At 40.2% G+C, this 20,512-nt stretch overlaps 1 protein-coding gene across 4 annotated transcripts in view; it reads right to left on the bottom strand.

The window, feature by feature from the left end:
- Nucleotides 1-20,512, bottom strand: part of LOC126365920 (uncharacterized) — a 179,193-nt gene that overhangs the window by 14,311 nt on the left and 144,370 nt on the right. For all 4 annotated transcript variants that reach the window (XM_050008667.1, XM_050008668.1, XM_050008670.1 and 1 more), the window contains exons 20-22: nt 13,600-13,717; nt 10,174-10,407; nt 4,479-4,640 (exon numbers count right to left, since the gene is read on the bottom strand). In XM_050008667.1, the coding sequence (XP_049864624.1) occupies nt 4,479-4,640; nt 10,174-10,407; nt 13,600-13,717 (514 nt within the window). The remainder of the gene's footprint in view (nt 1-4,478; nt 4,641-10,173; nt 10,408-13,599; nt 13,718-20,512) is intronic.

Here is a 20,512-nt window from a genome sequence, read left to right as displayed (position 1 = left end):
AGCATCACCACGACGTAAAACACTTCATAGAGCAGCGAAGGGAACCAATTCGAACAGCAGGCTGAAGAGGGACTGTTGCCTTGGCCGCTATATCAGCTGCCTCATTTCCACAGATACCAACATGTCATTGGGATCCAGAGGAATGCCACAGAGATGCCCCCCAAGTGGAGCAAGTGGAGGCAGTCCTGAATCCGGTGGACCAGAATGTGGACAGGGTAGAGAGCTTGTAGACTGAGGAGAGAGCTGAATGAATCTGAGCATATAATATATTGCATCCGCTGATGGCGACAGATGTATTGGACAGCCTGGAGAACAGCGTAAAGCTCTGCAGTAAAAACCGAACACTGGTCGAGAAGCCGAAATCGTTTGGGGATGTCACCAACAATATAGACACTCCCAACACCAAACGATGTTTTTGAGACATCAGTGTAAATAAATGTGGCATCCTTCATTTGTGAACATAGAGCAGCAAATGCCCAACGATAAACAAGAGAAGGGGTACCATCCTTGGGAAACTGACAAAGGTCACGGAGCAAGCAGGTCCGGGGCCGGAGCCAAGGCAGTGCTGTACCCCAAGTTGTCAAGAAAAATTTAGGAAAGTTGAAGAAAAGAGAACGTAGCAGTTGACGGAAGCCGACTCCCGGTGGTTGTAGAGAGGAAGGGCAGCCTGCATACCCTAAATCCAAGGAGGCGTTGAAAAAAAATGTCATGGGCAGGATTAGCAGGCATGGAAGACAGATGGCTAGCATAACGACTCAGGAGGACAGCTCGCTGATTGGACAGCGGAGGTTCAGCAGTCTCAGCATAAAGGCTTTTCACAGGGCTGGTGTAAAAAGCTCCAAATGCTAAACGTAATCCACAGTGGTGGACAGAGTCGAGACGCCCAAGAATAGACGGCAGAGCAGAGGAGTAAACTAAGCTTCTATAGTCCAATTTTGTGCGCACTATGGTGCAATAGAGGTGGAGAAGGACCACTCGGTCTGCTCCCCAGGAAGTACCAATCAGGACATGGAGGGTGTTGAGGGATCACAGACAGCGAGACGAAAGATAGGAAACATGGGAGGACCACCACAGTTTTCTGTCAAACATAATACCTAAGAATTTAGCGATGTCCGTGAACGGAAGGTTGACAGCGCATAGATGTAAGGAAGGCGGAAGAAACTCCGTACAATGCCACAAATTGACACAAACGGTCTTACTGGGAGAAAAGCGGAAGCTGGTTTCGATGCTCCAAGAGTGGAGGTGATCAAGACATCCTTGAAGACATCGTTCAAGAAGGATGGTTCGTTGACAGCTGTAGAAGATCACAAAATCGTCCGAAAAGAGGGAGCCCGAGACATCAGGCACAAGACAATCCATAAATGGATTTATGGTAATGGCAATTTTAATGGCAAACAGTACAACACTTAGCACAGAGCCCTGGGGTACCCCTTTTCTTGGGAGAAAGTACGAGAGAAAGTAGTGTTAACCCGCACTTTAAATGTGCGAGCTGCCATAAATTCATGAAGAAAAAGGGGTAGCCGACGTCGAAAGCCCCAAGAGAACAGTGTGCGGAGAATGCCTGTCCTCCAACATGTATCGTTTGCTCTCTCCAGATCAGAAAGTATTGGTACTGTTTGGCGTTTCCTGAGAAATTGTTCATGATATAAGTGGAGAGAGCAACAAGATGGCCAACGGCAGAACGATGCTTTCGGAAACCACATTGGGCAGGTGTTAAAAGAATTTGGGACTCCAGCCACGAGGCTAAACGGCAATTCACCATACGCTCCAAAACCTTACAGACACTACTCGTGAGAGAAATGGGGCGATAGCTAGAGGGGAGATTTTTGTCCTTTCCAGGTTTAAGAACAGGAATGACGAATGCTTCCTGCCATCTTCTGGGAAAAGTACTGTCAGTCCAAATTCGATTATAAAGGTGAAGGAGATAGCGCAGACTATGGTATGATAAATGCAGTAACATTTGGATGTGGTTACCATCCGGATCTGGGACAGAAGAGCAAGAAAAAGAGAGTGCATGTTAAAGATCCCACACGGAGAAAACAGTATTATAGCTTCCTCGATTTTGAGAGGAGAAAGCAAGAGGTCGCACTTCCGCTGCACGTTTCTTCAGGAGAAAAGCTGGCGGGTAATTTCAAGAGCTCGAAATTTCAGCAAAATGTTTATCCAATGTGTTAGAAATTGCGACGAGGTCCACTAAGGTATTACGCGCGATAGTGAGCCCAGAGACCGGGGAGAAACTAGGCGCGCCAGATAACCGTCAAATCCGACTCCAAACTTCCGAGGAGGGAATGAAGGTGTTAAATGAGCTAGTAAAAAAGTCCCAGTTTGCCTTCTTGCTATTGCCCATGACATGACAGCATCGCACACAGAACTGCTTATAGCGGATACAGTTGGCCAAAGTAGGATGGTGGCGGAAAACGCAAGGAGCATGTCACCGCTCACGTGTTGTGTCAAGGCACGCCTTGTTCCACCAAGGAACTGTGATGCGCTGGGGCAAATCAGAGGTGCGAGGTATTGAATATTCTGCAGCTGTAAGAATAATTTCTGTAATATGAATGACCTCATCGTCGACGCTAGGAAAGTGACGGTCATCGAATGTTGCTAGAAATGAAAAAAGTGTCCAATTGGCTTGGGCAAACTTCCAGCATCTTGGGAGCATATATGGCAGTTGTGGCTGCAATCTAAGGACACATGGAAAGTGGTCATTTGTGTGTGTATCAGCAAAAGCGAACCATTCAAAGCACCGAGGTAGTGGAACAGAGCCGACTGAAAGGTCCAAATGAGAGAAATTTTTTGTGGAGGTAGACAAAAATGTAGGGTCCCCAGTGTTGAGGCAAACAAGATCCGCTGGGTGGAAGACTATCAAATCAATGGTGAGCCGCACAGACAGGGACACAGAGATCCCCAAAGTGGGTGGTGGGCATTGAAGTCCCCAACCAGCAAATAGGGGGGTGGAAGCTCACCAATAAGTTGTAGGAGATCAGCTAGCCATTGGTGTGGACGACGGAATGTATACAGTACGAAGAGAGAAGGTGTATCCACAAAGGGAAAGATGGACGCAACAGCTTGGAAGGAACTGTTTAAGGGAACTGGGTGATAATGGACACGAGTACTCCATGTGCCAGAGTGCCATTAACAGACGAGAGATCAAATCGGACTGACTGGAAATGAGGGAAAAACAAAGCGATCGTGGCGACGCAGCTTTGTTTCCTGAAGACAGACGATGACCGGCGAGTAGGATCCTAAGAGGATCAAGAATTCATCCCGACTGGCTCGAATGCCGCGGAGATTCCAATGGATAATGGACATAGGGTGGACAGAAAAGGGAAGAATGTGACCAAGGTTGCCCTCAACCTTCCCTACCCTCTGGCTCCTACCCTTTTAACTGCCCCCGGTGTAAAACCTGTCCCATGCACCCTCCCACCACCACCTACTCCAGTCCTGTAAACCTGAAGGTGTACAAGATCAAAGGCAGAGCCACGTGTGAAAGCACCCACATGATTTACCAACTGACCTGCCTACACTGTGAAGCTTTCTATGTGGGAATGACCAGCAACAAACTGTCCATTGGCATGAATGGACACAGGCAGACAGTGTTTGTTGGTAATGAGGATCATCCTGTGGCTAAACGTGCCTTGGTGCACGGCCAGCACATCTTGGCACAGTGTTACACTGTCCGGGTTATCTGGATACTTCCCACTAACACCAACCTGTCAGAACTCCAGAGATGGGAACTTGCCCTTCAGTATATCCTCTCTTCTCGTTATCCACCAGGCCTCAAACTCGCCACCGCTCATTCCTCACCTGTCTTTCAACAACATCTTTGCCTCTGTACTTCCGCCTCGATTGACATCTCTGCCCAAACTCTTGGCCTTTACAAATGTCTGCTTGTGTCTGTTTATGTGCGGATGGATATGTCTGTGTGTGTGTGTGTGTGTACGCACGCACGCACGCACGCACGAGCGAGCGAGCGAGCCTGTCCTTTTTTCCCCTTAAGGTAAGTCTTTCCGCTCCCGGGATTGGAATGACTCTTTAACCTCTCCCCTAAAACCCACATACTTTTGTCTTTCCCTCTCCTTCCCTTTTTCCTGAAGAAGCAACCGTTGGTTGCAAAAGCTTGAATTTTGTGTGTATGTTTGTGTGTCTATCGACCTACCAGCGCTTTTGTTTGGTAAGTCACATCATCTTTGTTTTTAGATATATATATATTGTGTGTGTGTGTGTGTGTGTGTGTGTGTGTGAGTGAGTGAGTGAGTGAGAGAGAGAGAGAGAGAGAGAGAGAGAGAGAGAGAGAGAGAGAGAGAGAGAGGTGGTGGGTGGAGGGAATTCCCTCTTTTAAGTCTATTATTCCAAATCTAAGTTTTATCATTTTGATGTAAATTGTTATTCACATTTAATCTAGTCCCTCTATTACAAAAATAATTTAGAATTTTAAGAGAATAAATTGAAAGTTTCCATGATATTAATTATAATCTCACCTTTAATTGTACAGGCAACAACAGCTACTGGGGTATCCATGAAATCTGGAGGCATTTTCCTGATGTTTTTGAAGGACACTTCCTCTGTGTTGCCATAATCAACGAAGATCACTGTTACCAAATTTCTTTCTACATCTAAACAAGCTGCTCTGTACCATGCACCTAGAATTTAATGGAAGTTTTACTTTTAGACTGATGGCAACTTTCACTTGAAAGTAGTAATAAATTTATAACCCTAACTTAACCTCAGAGAAAGCCACTTTCATGAAGTTTTGCCTCTTCTTACATTATAGTTGTGTGTATCAAAATCTTAGTTACTATGTTCTAACATTATATGAGTAAATGCCAAAAAGTTACTTTTTACTCAATAATAATTACATACAGAGTACGAAGATTTTTTGGGTCAAATGGTTCAAATCGCTCTGAGCACTACGGGACTTAACAGCTGAGGTCATCAGTCCCCTAAAACTTATAACTACTTAAACCTAACTAATTAAGGAATCACAGACATCCATGCCTTGGGCAGGATTCAAACCTACGACTGTAGAAGTCACGCAGTTCCAGACTGAAGTGCCTAGAACCGCTCAGCCACTCCGGCCGGCTTTTTGGGTCAAATAATAATTATTAGTCATAATTGTGAAGTAACAAGTATCTAAGACAAAAATTTCAGAAGTAATAAGAAACTTGTAATGGAGTGCAATACTTTCAAAACTGTAACTGTATGTGTGTCCTATAAGTTAAGCAGACACTTTGTATGACAAAAATGTAGCAAGGTGCTTCATAACAACAGATAAAGCATTCATATAATTCTTTACAGTTTTGAATATTACATAAACTTTTCTTGGGTCTGGCAAGCTACCTGTTCGTTGTATTTGATAGTTCGTTTTTTTACGTAATCCTACTCACAGCGAGCACTGTTCCCTTACACTTTTATTTCTTCTCTGGATTCATTTTTTCCTTCTTCTTCTTCATTTCCTTTGTTGTCTCTTCAACAGAAAAGTTTAATAGCACTGGTGTTCCATTGCAGCTGTATCTCCTCCCTTTTTAAACACAATTTTGACTTCTTTTCATTATCCCATACAAGGCTACCTACTGAGAGTATTCTTGCTCGTCATTCTCGCTCTTCTCCAAATCGGGAAAAAATTTTCCAATTTACACTCCATAATACTTTCCATAATACAGATAACCCGTAAGGTTTTTGCATTTTTGTAATTTGTCTTGCAGAACTGCTTCCCACATGCCTCTACATTTTCTGAAACTGATCACGCAGGTCTTCCACAAACTAATGTGTGTATTATTTTGGCCATGCTTGATCTTGTGAATTCTGGGGAAGTTAAGGATTGTTGGCACTCAATCAGTCACAAATACTTTTAAAAATTATTTAATGACATAACTAGATTCAGGATATCATGCCCAACTTCATATGGCTAATGTTTTTGATTACATTAATGTTTTCGTCAGCAGCATATTTTCCACTCTTACACTGCACATGAAGATTTGAATAGACACAAGGTGAAACAGTTGTGTACACTTACAATGATACAGTGTATGGCACTTTGTCTCGTTCAGTCCTTATGCACTTTTCAGACAATGCACAAACTGTTGCAGGGAAAACAGCACACACATTACAAATATGGCACCATGACACACACACACTCTATTCGTCATCAGTTTCAGCCTCAGCCTCAGGTGTGCTTCACATCCTATCATTGTTTACAATCCAAAGAGAATCCATTAAGCAAAGAAACCCAATCCAAGATAAGATGCCATCTGTACCAAGGGATGCATGGCACATGGGAAAGTGTGTCATTAACAGAGTCTCCGGGAATTGGCAGCACACCAGTCACTTGGATAGAGACCATGCTGGACATGCCCCATCACATCGGAACTGGAAATAACTGGACGCCTCTTATATATCCATAATCTCACACCAATACAGTGGGCACAGTAAACGTAACAATGGTCAGGAAAATGCCAGCTGACAATACAGTAACTTCCATGTGCTTTAATAAACCTTTCAAAGTACAAACTGCAAGAAGGGAGCAGTGGGAGAATGAGCCATGACACCGTTCAGGAGACATACTCTACTTTACTGACAGGTTGAAAATATGGGGGCCATGGTATACATGGAACAGTCTACACAAGAGACTGGAGAGGGAGGGGGGGGATTTTTTAACATCATTACAGCTTAAGTATGTTGAAGGAAACACATAATTAAAAATGTGGGGACAGGGAGGATGAAACTTCTATCTATTAAGAGTTTATATTTAGTTAACTTCAAACTGATAATACTGACAATATAAACAGGTTATTTCCAATATAAGTGTACCTATGTTATGGCGTATTTTATAAAATGTTAAAAATATTTGTCATTAGGCTACATAGTGTGTGTATCTAGTGTGTTGAGTTTGGTATCTGTTTCCTTTCTTCTGTTGTCATTGATAGGGTCTTGAGTAGTTTATATGTTTTTCTGTTGCAGTGTGGATATCCTAGTTCAGATTTCTGACTGCTGTGTGTCCTCGTTCCATGTTGTGTGTAACTTATGTGAAGATCCCAAGAAATATATGAAGAAATCGTTTGTTAGATAATTCCAGTTGCTCATTTAGAATATAACTGGGCTGAACTGAGGGTGAGAATGTATATTCATAGTCGTTCTAGGGGTCCATTTTCTTACCTTTGTTAGTGGTATGTATTAACTAAGTTATCTTCCATATTAGAACCAGTGTGTTCATGTTTAACCATCTGTGTGGGAATTGCAAATTTACTTAAATTTTTTTGTCTAATGGTATCTCTGTTCACGCTACATTATAGTGAAGCTTGTTATGGTCTAGCTTGCAAATGTGTGTGCAATTTATAGTATGCAATAAAACACCACCTGAAAACAACTTGTCCTATAGTTCTTAAATATTAAATTTAGACTGTAAACAAAAGCATCAAATGCAAAGCCTAGATCTGAGGCTGGAACTAACGTGAAAAACATTACAAAGTGTTTGTGCACTATAGTGATTTATTCCAAACGTGTGTGCTGTTTGCACTGCAATTGTCAGTGAATTGATTACGAAGAGCACAAAGACCAAACAATATAAAGTGCCATCCACTGAATACATTTAAATGTAAAGAAGTGTTTTTCCTTATATCTAACCAAATGCAAGCACATTAGCATGTTTATACTATCAAAACAACATACAAACTGATGCTAAATATTCAAATATTCTTGACCAATGCAGGAGTGAACAAAATGCCACTGACAAAAACAATGTAATGTGGCCATTATAGTGCAAAACTAGTTACTGTGCAGCAATAAAGCATTTTAAGAAGTATTTGTTGCTGGTGGCATTTTGCACCAACAGTCTGTATTTTAATAAAATAATTCAAATCTACACTTCAGTCAAATCAAACACGAATCTTTCCATAGAACATCACATTTTATTGTTGATACATTTGCATATTTGTGCATTACTTTACAATAAATCTACTTGTACAGCTTCAGTGTTATAGGAAATAAGACACCAGATATTGTTGCAGTCAAGTTCTGTGATTAAGCAATTTTGTTCCATGATCACTATCTCTTCTACTAACATACTACTCCCTAACCAATGCAACACACTACTCCTTGCTGGTGTACTTTCACATCATTTCTTCCTTCTCTCACTGACAATCCTCATATACATATAACGAACATTAATAAATGTCAAACTATTCCTGACTGGAAATGGACGAAAAAAGATCCTACAAAGATGTGTCCAGAAATACATTGTTGCCACAGTAGATGTGCCGACGAACGCATGTTTCTCTGACCATGTGCCATGTGTTCCTTGTATACTGCAAGCTGTGTGATTGATGCACCTTGCTGTAAGTAGCAGAATCGCCCAGTATTCATATCGGGAACAAGTCAAGGTAGCATTTGTGTACACACAAGCAGATGGAACCGGTTCAGGTGCAGTACAACTATACCAAAACAAGCACCCTCACAGACACCAACCACATCAGACATCATTTAAAGCCATTTTTGGGATTTTGTGTGGTCCTTTCAGACAGACAAATGTGCACATAGGTGGCAGACTGTGCTTACACCAATTTGGAGGACGGGGTCCTACAGGACATTGAGTCAAATCTAGTACGAGTTCCATGCAAGTAGCCCTCCAACATGGTGTACCCAAAGTATAATTATGTGTACCCTGAATGACAACCATACAAGGATTATCAGCAGCAATTTCATTCTACAGGTAGGATTTTATCAATAGTTTTTTGCACCAGACCATCCCAATTACAGGATTTCTGTCATCAGTCCTCTTTACCAACAAAGCAATCTATATCGGAACTGGCATTATTAATCTAAAGAATTATCAACTGTGGGCTGCAGACAATCCTTGGAGAATGATTGAGGCATTTCATCAGCATCGGTTCAGCATCAATGGGATTCTTGAGAACCACATAAATGGACCAGTTATTATTCCACAAAGCATTGATGGAAGAATGTACCTGGACTTCCTGTGGAATGCTCTTCCTGAGCTACTTAAGTATCTGCCTTTGCCAGCAAGACAGGTTATGTGGTTTCTGCATGATGGAGCACGACCCCATTTCTGCAGTAAAGTTTGCCAACAGATCATCATCATCATCATCATCATCGTCATCATCATCATCATCATCATCCCTGGACATTTGATAGGAAAAGGAGGCCCTGTAGCATGGCTTGCTAGATCGCTAGACTTAAACCCCTTGGATTTTTACCTCTGGGGGCATCTGAACAGTGTTGTATATCCTGAACCAGTTCCTCATCTGCAGACCCTTCATCAGCATGTTCACAACACCTGTGACACTATTCGCAGAGAGGCCGGAATGTTCAAAAGAGTGCAGCAATCTATGATGAGATGTGTGAATGCATACACTGCATCCATGAACGCCACTTTGAACATTTGTTGTGACGTGGATGTGACACAGCTCTGTACTGTGTTCCAGGATAATTTTTTGTTCTTGCATTCACACTGTCCAACTCCAGACATTTTCATAGGGCCTTTATTCCTGTAATTTGATGTGTATATAAAAATCAAATTTTTGTTGGCTGTCTGTTTTCTGCTGCCACAGCCCTTTAACACCAAATTTCGCTGCACTGTCCTAACGGATATGTTTGCTGTATGTCCCCCATTGATTTTTGGCATTATTTTATGTAGTGTTGCTTGTCTGTTGGCATTGACAACCCTTCGCAAATGCCAATGTTCTTTGTTGTTAAATGAGGGGGAATCACCCACTGCATTGTCAATGAGTAAATTCTGGTATCCTCGGCACACACTTGAAACTTTGAGTCTCTGAATACTGGATTTCCTAACAATTTCCAAAATAAAATATCCCATGCATCTAGCTCCAACTAGCGTTCCATGTTCATAGTTTGTTATTCCTATTGTGCGGCCATTATCACTTCGGAAACCTACTCACGTGAATCACCTGGATACAAAATTACAACTCCGCTAATGCATCACCCTTTTATATTGTGCACATGTGATGCCACCGCTATCTGTACATGTACTTATTGCAATCCTATGATCTGTGTCATCTCAGTGTAGATATGGTGAATGTAAGTAACTCTTTTTGCAAGTAAAAGGAATACGTCTATTTTCGATAACTTTCTACGAATCTTTCTGAAAGATAGCACCATTTTTACAAGACCATTTTGTACACAAATACTTTTTCCTCTTACCTTCGTACTGTGCCAAGCACATTTCGTATTTCCTGGGTAGGAAACTTTCTTTGTCTACTTGGTTGCAATACTCATCCACCTTTTCTTGCATAAATGTCATGATATACTGCATAACAGAACTGCCTTCCTTAAAACCAAAAATTATGTCGGGAGCTTGGACATGACAAATTACCATACTTATTTCTTCCCCAACATTCAGGTCAACAAATTTCAGGTTTTCATAGAAGTATAGAGCTGGAAAAATAAAAAAAAAACCTAATGTACATAATGATTGCAACAGATACCAAAACAAGTCATGTGGCATAGATGGATTGATAATGAATAAGACTGAACGTGTCAAAAATTGCTGTTGTAATTAAAACACAAATAGAACACACCAAGTTGGATTCAACTCACCTGCAAAATGAGCTGTATAGTCTTCAAGGTGTAAAAGCTACAAAAGATATATTAACACTGCAAGTATTTATCAATCTGGATAGTCGTTTGAATGACGCATAACTTTATTAGGTATGTTCCTATTTCAAGTATTGTTTCCTTGCCTTCATCTGACCCAAGATTTATTTTACGTTTGTTCTCACTGAAGAAACATTCCTTACCTCCACATGGTCAAAGAAGTAATTATCTTCCACTGTTCACCTTCTTTGAGATGCAGCAAACAGGAGACTGCTATGTAACTTTATGTGGATCCAGATCACCATCTTATGCTTCTATACATGTGAATGCATTTAAAATGGTCATCGGCCTTGCTTGGGTGTACGAGACAATTTCCCTTCAATCAATTCAAACCAGACGAAGCGCGTGAAAAAGGAAGGGTACCTGTATAAATACGGACGGAACACCTGACGCATAGCAATGGCTACCTGGTAAAGCTTAACTGCTAAGCTTACGACTCAAACAAAACTACTGTAGCTGTATCGTCATACATTCGTACTAAATTATGTCTCATATTATAATGGACCAACTTTGTTTCGGTTTGGAGGTGCGGCCTAAAACTTTTCTCTCACCTTGAATTTCGAGTCTCAAATTTCTGGTGCAGCTTAGATTCAGGAATTTTTTTCCCCTTGATTTAGAGTCTCATTTTTCAGGTGCGGCTTAGATTTGAATGCGGCTTAGATTTGAGTAAATACAGTAGATTCAAATAGCCCCTGTGATGTAGCATACACACTGATCACTTGAGTCATGCTATAGAACATATTGAACAACTGTGTACTTGGTGTCAAGATGGACAGTTAATTATATGCTGTGTATGCAGTAAGCTAATGTAGCAATAATCATTCCTACGTAGAAGACTGTGTGATTGATGCATATTAGTAGGTCAACAATGTGTGGTTTCTCAAGAATTGTATGGTTTACTTGTGAAGGGGATGGAGCAGATGGATGTGTGAAGCAGGTTTTACAGTGAAAATAATTGCAGGGGTAGGACCTTTGGGTCAAGTGGCTTGACTAGGAGATTAAGATGGCAACAGTAGGTGGCATGTGGAGGGCATCTGGAAGAAGATCTCATTTTGGGGGCTTCACCTGACAAAGTCATATCGTTTATTAGACAGTTGAAGAGAGGAATAGTGCATGGGAGATATGTTTGAGAATAATATCCTTATGGCAGTTACAGGAGAGGAAAGCTTGGAAAATAGTATTGAGCAATTTGGTGGTGGAATAGATACAGTTGGCATAAACTCATAGGCTGTAGGGATGGGTGTGTTTGATGTGGAAGTAGTGGCAACTGTCAAATTGTAGGTAATGTTTCTCAATGGTTGGCTTTATGTGGACACACATTTGGATGTCATCCTCAGTGGGGTCACGGTCAATGTTGAGGAAGGTGGCTCTGGATTTGAAAAAAGGTGCAGGGAAAAGGAGTTAAGCTGTTGGATAACTAGAAGAGCCCCCCACCCCAAACCCCCCACCCTTTACACTGCTGAGTCCAGACTATGGATACATCATATATAAATCTGTTCTAAGCCAAGGGCCTGCTTCTCAATCTTGAGGAATATCTCTTCCATGCAGTCCATGAAAATGTTAGTGCAGGACAGGGCCATACTGGTTTCTGTAGAAGCCCCCAATTTGTTTGTAGGTTTGAGCCCTCAATGGTGAAGTAGTAACTGGTCAGAATGGAGTTAAATAGGTTGATAAATGTGGTTTTAGGAAAACTTTCACGTTGGATAGATGGTATTCTAGGGTTGAGATGCTGCACATATGCAGGATGTTTGCATAGAGTGAGGCTGTATCAACAGTAACAAGTAGAGTTCCATGTCGGAAAGGGATGGGAATGGATTTGCGACATTCTGAGGCTGTATGTTATGGACTTCAAGTGCTGGTCAACCAGCAGTGGCAGCCTGGGAGCCAGATAATATAGGATGCACAAGAGGATAAAAGGTGACACTGCATGAATTAGGAGATGTAAGGAATTCTATATTCAGTTATGGGTCCTTATGAGGAACCTAGCACTAAGGATTTTATGCCAGCTCAGTGTGCATGAAAGGAGTGGGGTCAGTAGGAATATTATCTGTATCATGGTGTCCAAGGGCTAATGATACCCCTCTGCCATACATTCCACATGAAAACTTGTTCACATTAAGGATGACAGTAAAGTTGAGTATGTAACTAATAGTGACCTCAAGGCAGACTATTCTAAGGTTTGGGGTTTCAGTGATATTTTTCAGAAATGAATGAGCAGTGCACAATGCCTAGAGAGAATGGTTTTGGGAAAGATGAGGAGGATTCCTCTGGGATCTGGACTGGAAATGTTTTAGGCAGGGTTGGATACGAACCTTGTTGATTTTGGGTTGGGAGTGGGCGGTGAAATGGTATTTCCATTTGGTGAGAGACTGAATGTTAGCCCTCGGAAAGAATTTATGTCCGATGATCAGAAAGAGACCTAGATGGGAGATTCAGGACTGAATGTTGGTCAAGATTGTGTAGTGTTAGAGTAAGTTGGGTAAGGCTGTGCTTGGATGGGAGGTGTGCTGGTACTGGGAGGATAAGTAAGAATGGCAAGGCTGGGTTTGTGGAGTTTCAATGAGTCCACTGGTAGTACTAAAAATTTTGCCTCCTAAAATGAAGCAATGTCCAGCAATTCTGTCCCCATATTTTCTCGTGTGAATCTCTCTTCTGATAAGAGTTATATGCTACTCTTCCATTAAATATCAAAATAACAACACACATTTACTGTATACCCAGCTAATCTAAACAGCTGCTGAAATTAGTCTCAATACTTCTCACTGAAATTTTGCAATATTAATATAAATGGAATAGTACTGACAATACACCACTTGCCATGTGCTAATATTTACTAATATCTCGTCTCCCTGTGATGGATATTTTATTGAGAAAAATAAACTGTGGTGTCAAAAAAACACTATCTGCAGAATATTCCAGTATACAAAAAGATTTATGAAACAAGACTAATCCCATAGTGAAGTCTCAACTTACCTGGCACATCTGTCTTATTAAGTTGCTGCCAAGATGGGTCTAACAAGGATTTTATTTTTGCATTTATGTGTGTTCCATCCATGAACAAATCCACCCCCTCTTTTATGTCACCAAATTTCTGCAACAGAATCAAAGATATGCTCCATTACCAGTAATTCCAAAAACCATAAAAACTCTCACTGGCTTTGTGATAACACAGGTATTGTGTGCGGGTGGGCATGGGTGGGTCACAATTTGTCAGCATATTAACATTTTTAATGACATATAAATAATTGTTTAATTTTAATCAGTGTCTCCAGAAATTACCATTCTTGATGAGAAAAAATTCAGTACAAGACATTTAACATACATACACCTACACACTACTTCATAACTGAAACCTTGGCTATATCACATGCAGAACTATCATGAGCACATCCGAATAAACTGTAAACCGAATTGGCTATTTTTATAGCAAGAAATCATATTAATTGACTTTGTTGCTTTGTGATCATATGGTTTCTTAGCACTGCAGCTTGATACTAAAGAGGGGGACACTAAAAGGGTGGAGTAATGCCAGCAATTTAAATATCATACACATCAATTATGATCAGTACATCAAATGGCTACAGTGCCATGGAATAGTTTAGGTGGTTGGGAGTTAGTGGCGGGTAAAAAGGAAGAGGGCTAGTGCGAACTCAGATCTGGTAAATTATCACAACCTGCGTCAACAAAACTCATTGGCAATATGTAAAATGGATAATCGCTGAACTATCCAATACAAATAAAAGCTGTAAACTTGTTGTCTTAATCACTGGTCAACCATGCCTTATTTATTAAATCTACTGCGCTCTCTTAATGTTTCTTGACTTGGTCTCCAGGGCACACTGATTTTGGCCATCTTTATCCTCATATTTTGCAAGATTCTTCACCCTTCTGGCCATGACAATTTTGCTGTCCTTGAAACCTGTGAGCCTGAATACTGGATTTGAAATTTGGCCTGTTGTAAATCTCTGTGTTCCTGTATTCCAATTTCTTCCCAATCCCTTTTGAATCTCTTGGATCCAACGTACTTTGGTTCTCTTACTCACAAGAAACTGTTTAATTTGACGAGTTAATGTCCCGTGTCCCGTTCTGAACAAGTTTCTTAAGAACATGCTGCTCCTTTTGCTGATACTGACCAATACTCTCCCTAACTGGGTGTACTGTTCGTGGTTCACTCACCTTCAATATTAACTATCTCGTTTTTCGAGACCCCAATGTCCTCTCGGGAATTCTTTGTTCCACAAGTTCTAGTCTTTTAACACTTTCACCGAAGATGTAAATATGAGCCATTAATCACAAAGTGGTAACTTAGTTGTGTTTGTGCTGCTAGCTGAAATCGTACTCTAGCAAAACCTTGAAGTTCGTGTTCTTTACATCTAATACTGACAGCTAAATTAACACACATAAGCATATTTTGCACTTGTTTGCTACCATTACTAACTTTACTTCAAACAACCTTTCTACAGTCTCTTTTACCAGTGCAAAGAAACTATAGTTTAAATAATTAACAAATGCAGATTTTGGTGAAGAAGAAAAAACTTGGCTTTGAAAACACTGAAAAACATTAAACAAAAAACGTCCAAGAATTTTATATTTGTGGGGGCCGGGGGGGGGGGGGGGGGGGGGGGGAGCCTTTCAAATTATTAAGAATACATGTTATAAAAGAAAACGATCCATAATCATGTGTAATCACACAGCAGTCCAACAAATTACAGGATTGTTCACCAGTCTCTGCACTCATTTGTTGTGACTGTATGCTTGCCCAGTTCAATGCACTTTTTATACTTCATGACTTGTTTTTTCCTTAATTTGGTTTGCACTTCCAAACACTGTATATTTCATTGAGTTTCCCCCCCCCCCCCCTCTCTCTCTCTCTCTCTCTCTCTCTCTCTCTCTCTCTCTCTCTCTCTCTCTCTCTCTCTCTCTCTCGGAACTTCCATATAAGCAGCAGTCACTTTATTATTTTCATTTTAGTTTACACAGTGTCATTTTACTGCAGGTACTGGTACTGCAAACTGAAAAATAGTATGTCAATTTTGTTCTTAGACCAGCACACTGTCTTTAGTTCACATATATAATGTGATAGAATCTGCCCAAGGCCACGTCCTACACAAGCGTCAGAAGTGACTGACAGCGAGCAACATCTGGATATGTGACACTCCAGCAACAATCGCCAGCACCAGGCAAAAAGCCCGGGTGTCCTGCGTGCAAGCAGCCATCTCACACTACAAGATGGCTGCTTTGAGCCAACCAGCTATTTCTATAAAATGGCACCCCTGAACTGTAGAATACTGTAGCTGGAGAGTAAGACTACAAAAATTAGATTTGCTTAGGAAAACAAAGCAAGAAAGGAATGCTGTGCCTGAAATTTACAAAGGGAGGAGTCTTCATGGAGAATTTCACGTACCGAACTATCAGTTTAATAAGCCACGGCTGCAAAATACTAACGCGAATTCTTTACAGACGAATGGAAAAACTGGTAGATGCAGACCTCGGGCAGGATCAGTTTGGATTCCGTAGAAATGTTGGAACACGTGAGGCAATACTGACCTTACGACTTATCTTAGAAGAAAGATTAAGAAAAGGCAAACCTACGTTTCTAGCATTTGTAGACTTAGAGAAAGCTTTTGACAATGTTGACTGGAATACTCTTTTTCAAATTCTAAAGGTGGCAGGGGTAAAATACAGGGAGCGAAAGGCTATTTATAATTTGTACAGAAACCAGATGGCAGTAATAAGAGTCGAGGGGCATGAAAGGGAAGCAGTGGTTGGGAAAGGAGTGAGACAGGGTTGTAGCCTCTCCCCGATGTTATTCAATCTGTATATTGAGCAAGCAGTAAAGGAAACAAAAGAAAAATTTGGAGTAGGTATTAAAATTCATGGAGACGAAGTAAAAACTTTGAGGTTCGCCGATGACATTGTAATTCTGTCAGAGACGGCAAAGGACTTGGAAGAGCAGTTGAACGGAATGGACAGTGTCTTGAAAGGAGGATATAAGATGAACATTAACAAAAGCAAAACGAGGATAATGGAATGTAGTCAAATTAAATTGGGTGATGCTGAGGGAATTAGATTAGGGAATGAGACACTTAAAGTAGTAAAGGAGTTTTGCTATTTAGGAAGTAAAATAACTGATGATGGTCGAAGTAGAGAGGATATAAAATGTAGACTGGCAATGGCAAGGAAAGCGTTTCTGAAGAAGAGAAATTTGTTAACATCGAATATAGATTTATGTATTAGGAAGTCGTTTCTGAAAGTATTTGTTTGGAGTGTAGCCATGTATGGAAGCGAAACATGGACGATAACTAGTTTGGACAAGAAGAGAATAGAAGCTTTCGAAATGTGGTGCTACAGAAGAATACTGAAGATAAGGTGGATAGATCACGTAACTAATGAGGAGGTATTGAATAGGATTGGGGAGAAGAGAAGTTTGTGGCAAAACTTGACTAGAAGAAGGGATCGGTTGGTAGGACATGTTTTGAGGCATCAAGGGATCACAAATTTAGCATTGGAGGGCAGCGTGGAGGGTAAAAATCGTAGAAGGAGACCGAGAGATGAGTACACTAAGCAGATTCAGAAGGATGTAGGTTGCAGTAGGTACTGGGAGATGAAGAAGCTTGCACAGGATAGAGTAGCATGGAGAGCTGCATCAAACCAGTCTCAGGACTGAAGACAACAACAACAACAACAACAACAACATATCATCAACTACGAAGATCAGCAGACAAATTCTTCGAATAGACGTGAATGAGCAGAGGAGCATTTGAGTATCTCCTCAATAAATTAAAGACTTTTTTTTTTTTTTTTTTTTTTTTACACACGATCAAGAACTTTTAAGAGCCAATAAATTAGGAAGAATGACTGACTACCCTAAATACAAAGAATGATTCGATCCCTTCTCGTTCCTATTTTTTAACTGATTCAGCTACAATTCTGTACACTAAGTTTTATGTACACCATTTAGACTGCATCACTAAATATTTTTTTAAGGTCTTGCTTAAGTATTTGATTTTGAAGTGTATACACAGACCCAGCATATCACACACAAATTCCTAATAAGTTACAATGAACAACCACAAAATTTTACAGATATTTGATGTTGCGAACTTAATTCATCAGCAGATGGTGTTACGACCCAGTGTTACAGTTGACCTAAATAGTCTGTAAAAGCTACAGCACAAAATAATTTTGAAAATGAAGTCAAATGCTTAGTGAAACGATTTGTGTAAAAGAATGAAATAAAATATATTAGGGTAACGTTTGATGCATATCATTTTATGTTCATGACTTTGAGCATCATTGAAAGGCACAAAGAACATTTTTCTGATCTATTTATTTCTTTTTCACAAATCATTTCACAAAATATTTGACTGATTTCCTTCATTTTTTTTTCTAGTTTTATTCAGAATGCATGATCTTACTGACTCCTCGTTTGCCTTCCTATGATCATCTTTTCTCGAAAATCCTAACTTTGGTACCTAATTCGAAGGAATCCTTTTTGACATTAAAATGCTGCACCAATGTATTTTTTATGTGCAAAATAGCTAGGCCTTTAACAGATGAACCTTTTGACAATTTACACAGCTTGGCAGTAGCTATTTGTGAAATATTTCAATATTTCCTCAACTAATTAATTAAGTTTTTCTTGTTCAAATAACTTACGGGTTTGCTGCCGGGTGACGTCGTCGACCACCATCAATATTTCGACAGGAGCACACCCTGCCATTCTCAAGGCACAAATGCCAATGGCAGGGTGTGCTCCTGTTGAAATATCGGCGGTGGTTGACGTCGTCACCTGGCAGCAAACCCGTAAGTTATTTGAACATTCGATTCGCGGGGAAAAGTTAAGGTTTCACATAAGTTTTTCTTAATTATCCTGATTACTTTCAGGCAGTTAAATATTTTCATGCAAAACTAGACCTCACGCTGGTCACTTTGATACCCCGTTTGCCTGTTCTCTCTCTGTTTGCTATGAAAATTTGGACAAAACCTTATGGTTTAACTTACAGAGAGTCTTGTTTACACTCTGCTCATATGTTTACAAAGACATGTGAAGTGTTAATCATACAATAAAATAGGCCTTTCCAAAAAACGTCATTTCGATATTTTGACCCATTTACGAGATTCAACAATTTTTACAACCACTTGATTCCTGAAGAGCAAGAAAGGATTCGGATGCACTGTTTGCGACCTGTCTGCAGATATAACTACCAATACCTAAAGAATGAAGAAGGATTATTCTAGTCTCAACTTTAAATACAGTTTAGACATATCTGTTATATTTCATATGCAATAATGTGTGGTCTAAATGAACTATACGGAAAGTCTATGCAATGGGATTTTAGCTCTGCACATTCTTAAAAATTTCGTGCAGGCACGTACTCAGTTTTGTGCAGCACAGTAACTACAATGAATAACGAAAATAAATTCAGACCTTTAACAATCAAAGGTATCAAGCTATAAGATGCGGAAGAATCAAATTTTTTTCAACAAATAGTTTTCTTAAAACTGGATGATAAGTATTTCACAGCTGCCGTCACTTCCACTCTCCACTCTCCACTGCTTTACCGAGAAGACACATGGCTGTTGCTCTCAATGTCACACGTGCTGCATCAACAAGATTCAAACATGTTTGAATTCAAATGTCACTAGTTGTAGCAGAGGACAGGCAGCGCCAAGAACGTCACCCACGTAGGACACTTCCGTAAACATTCCTGCGGTGGTGTCTCATCATCTGAAGCTGTCGTGCGCTGTCTGCCTCTTCTGCCACTTATGTAGGATGTGGCCTAACAATCCCAGACATATTCATATTGCAACTGACAAATGGCAGTGGTTTTAGAAGTATATGCTGGCATCAATTCTTCATTTTTAGCATTCTAATGTGAAATTCAGTGGAAGTGTGGCAAACCTCTCCTCCACTCTTCTACTTTCCGATTATCATGCTTTGCATATAGAGAGCAACTGTAATTCCTGCATGAAATCAGTTTGTCCACTGCAAAATCTAATTCCTTTATGCAGCTTTAAAGATTCAATTTCTTTGCAGGTGTTCCTCCAAGTGCAATGTGTTTTCAGATACAATAAGATTTTAGCTAACGCAAAACTGTTGTTATAACTGCCCATATGAATATGGTGTCCAACGTGTATTTCTATAAAAAAATAAAAACAAACTGTAGAACAGCCTTTTCAGCATGAGAGTTTCAAACATCATAAGCATTCCAATGTACATGGCACACTTATTTATAAAACCATTGTAATGCCATATTTGTGCCTTTAGTTTCACATATGTAGCCAAAAGGACAAACACCCCCTCAAAATAATGATTAATTCATCTAATGATAGGTCTCTTCTTGGGTAATACAAATGACATTCTATTATTAAAATAATTTATTTTATGTCATATTTTATATACACTCATCATCTCGTTTTGTGCATCCTTGCTGAGGCTTTTTAACAAAATGTAATGAGCGTAAAATGACTGCTCAAACGCATTGTTCCTCCTCTATTTTGAAGCAGAGGATTTTTTTCCAGTAATCGTGCACTTGGACACATTTCACATTGCCCACGAAATGAAACACCCAAGGAGACAAGTATTCCACTTTTACTAGCATGTTTCCAGCTACAAATTGTATACTTGTTCTTTGTATTATTGCTTAAAAATAAATTTACAGCCTAGTCATTCATTTCTTCAACTATCCTCTCACATCATCTGTATTTAGTAGCAAAACAAAATCCATTCATGTATTCTGGTGAGATGAATAAACAGACATTCTTGTTTTGTGAACAGGTGATACTGCAAATCATGTGTTGCATCATGCCACGTTTCTCCTGAGTTACTAACATCTGCCATTGGGGGTTATCCACAATCAATGATTCCATCATCTTCAAGGTC

Source organism: Schistocerca gregaria, chromosome 4 (assembly GCF_023897955.1).
Source record: "Schistocerca gregaria isolate iqSchGreg1 chromosome 4, iqSchGreg1.2, whole genome shotgun sequence".
Taxonomy (NCBI): Eukaryota; Metazoa; Arthropoda; class Insecta; order Orthoptera; family Acrididae; genus Schistocerca; species Schistocerca gregaria.
This window is presented reverse-complemented; position numbering and strand designations above follow the sequence as displayed.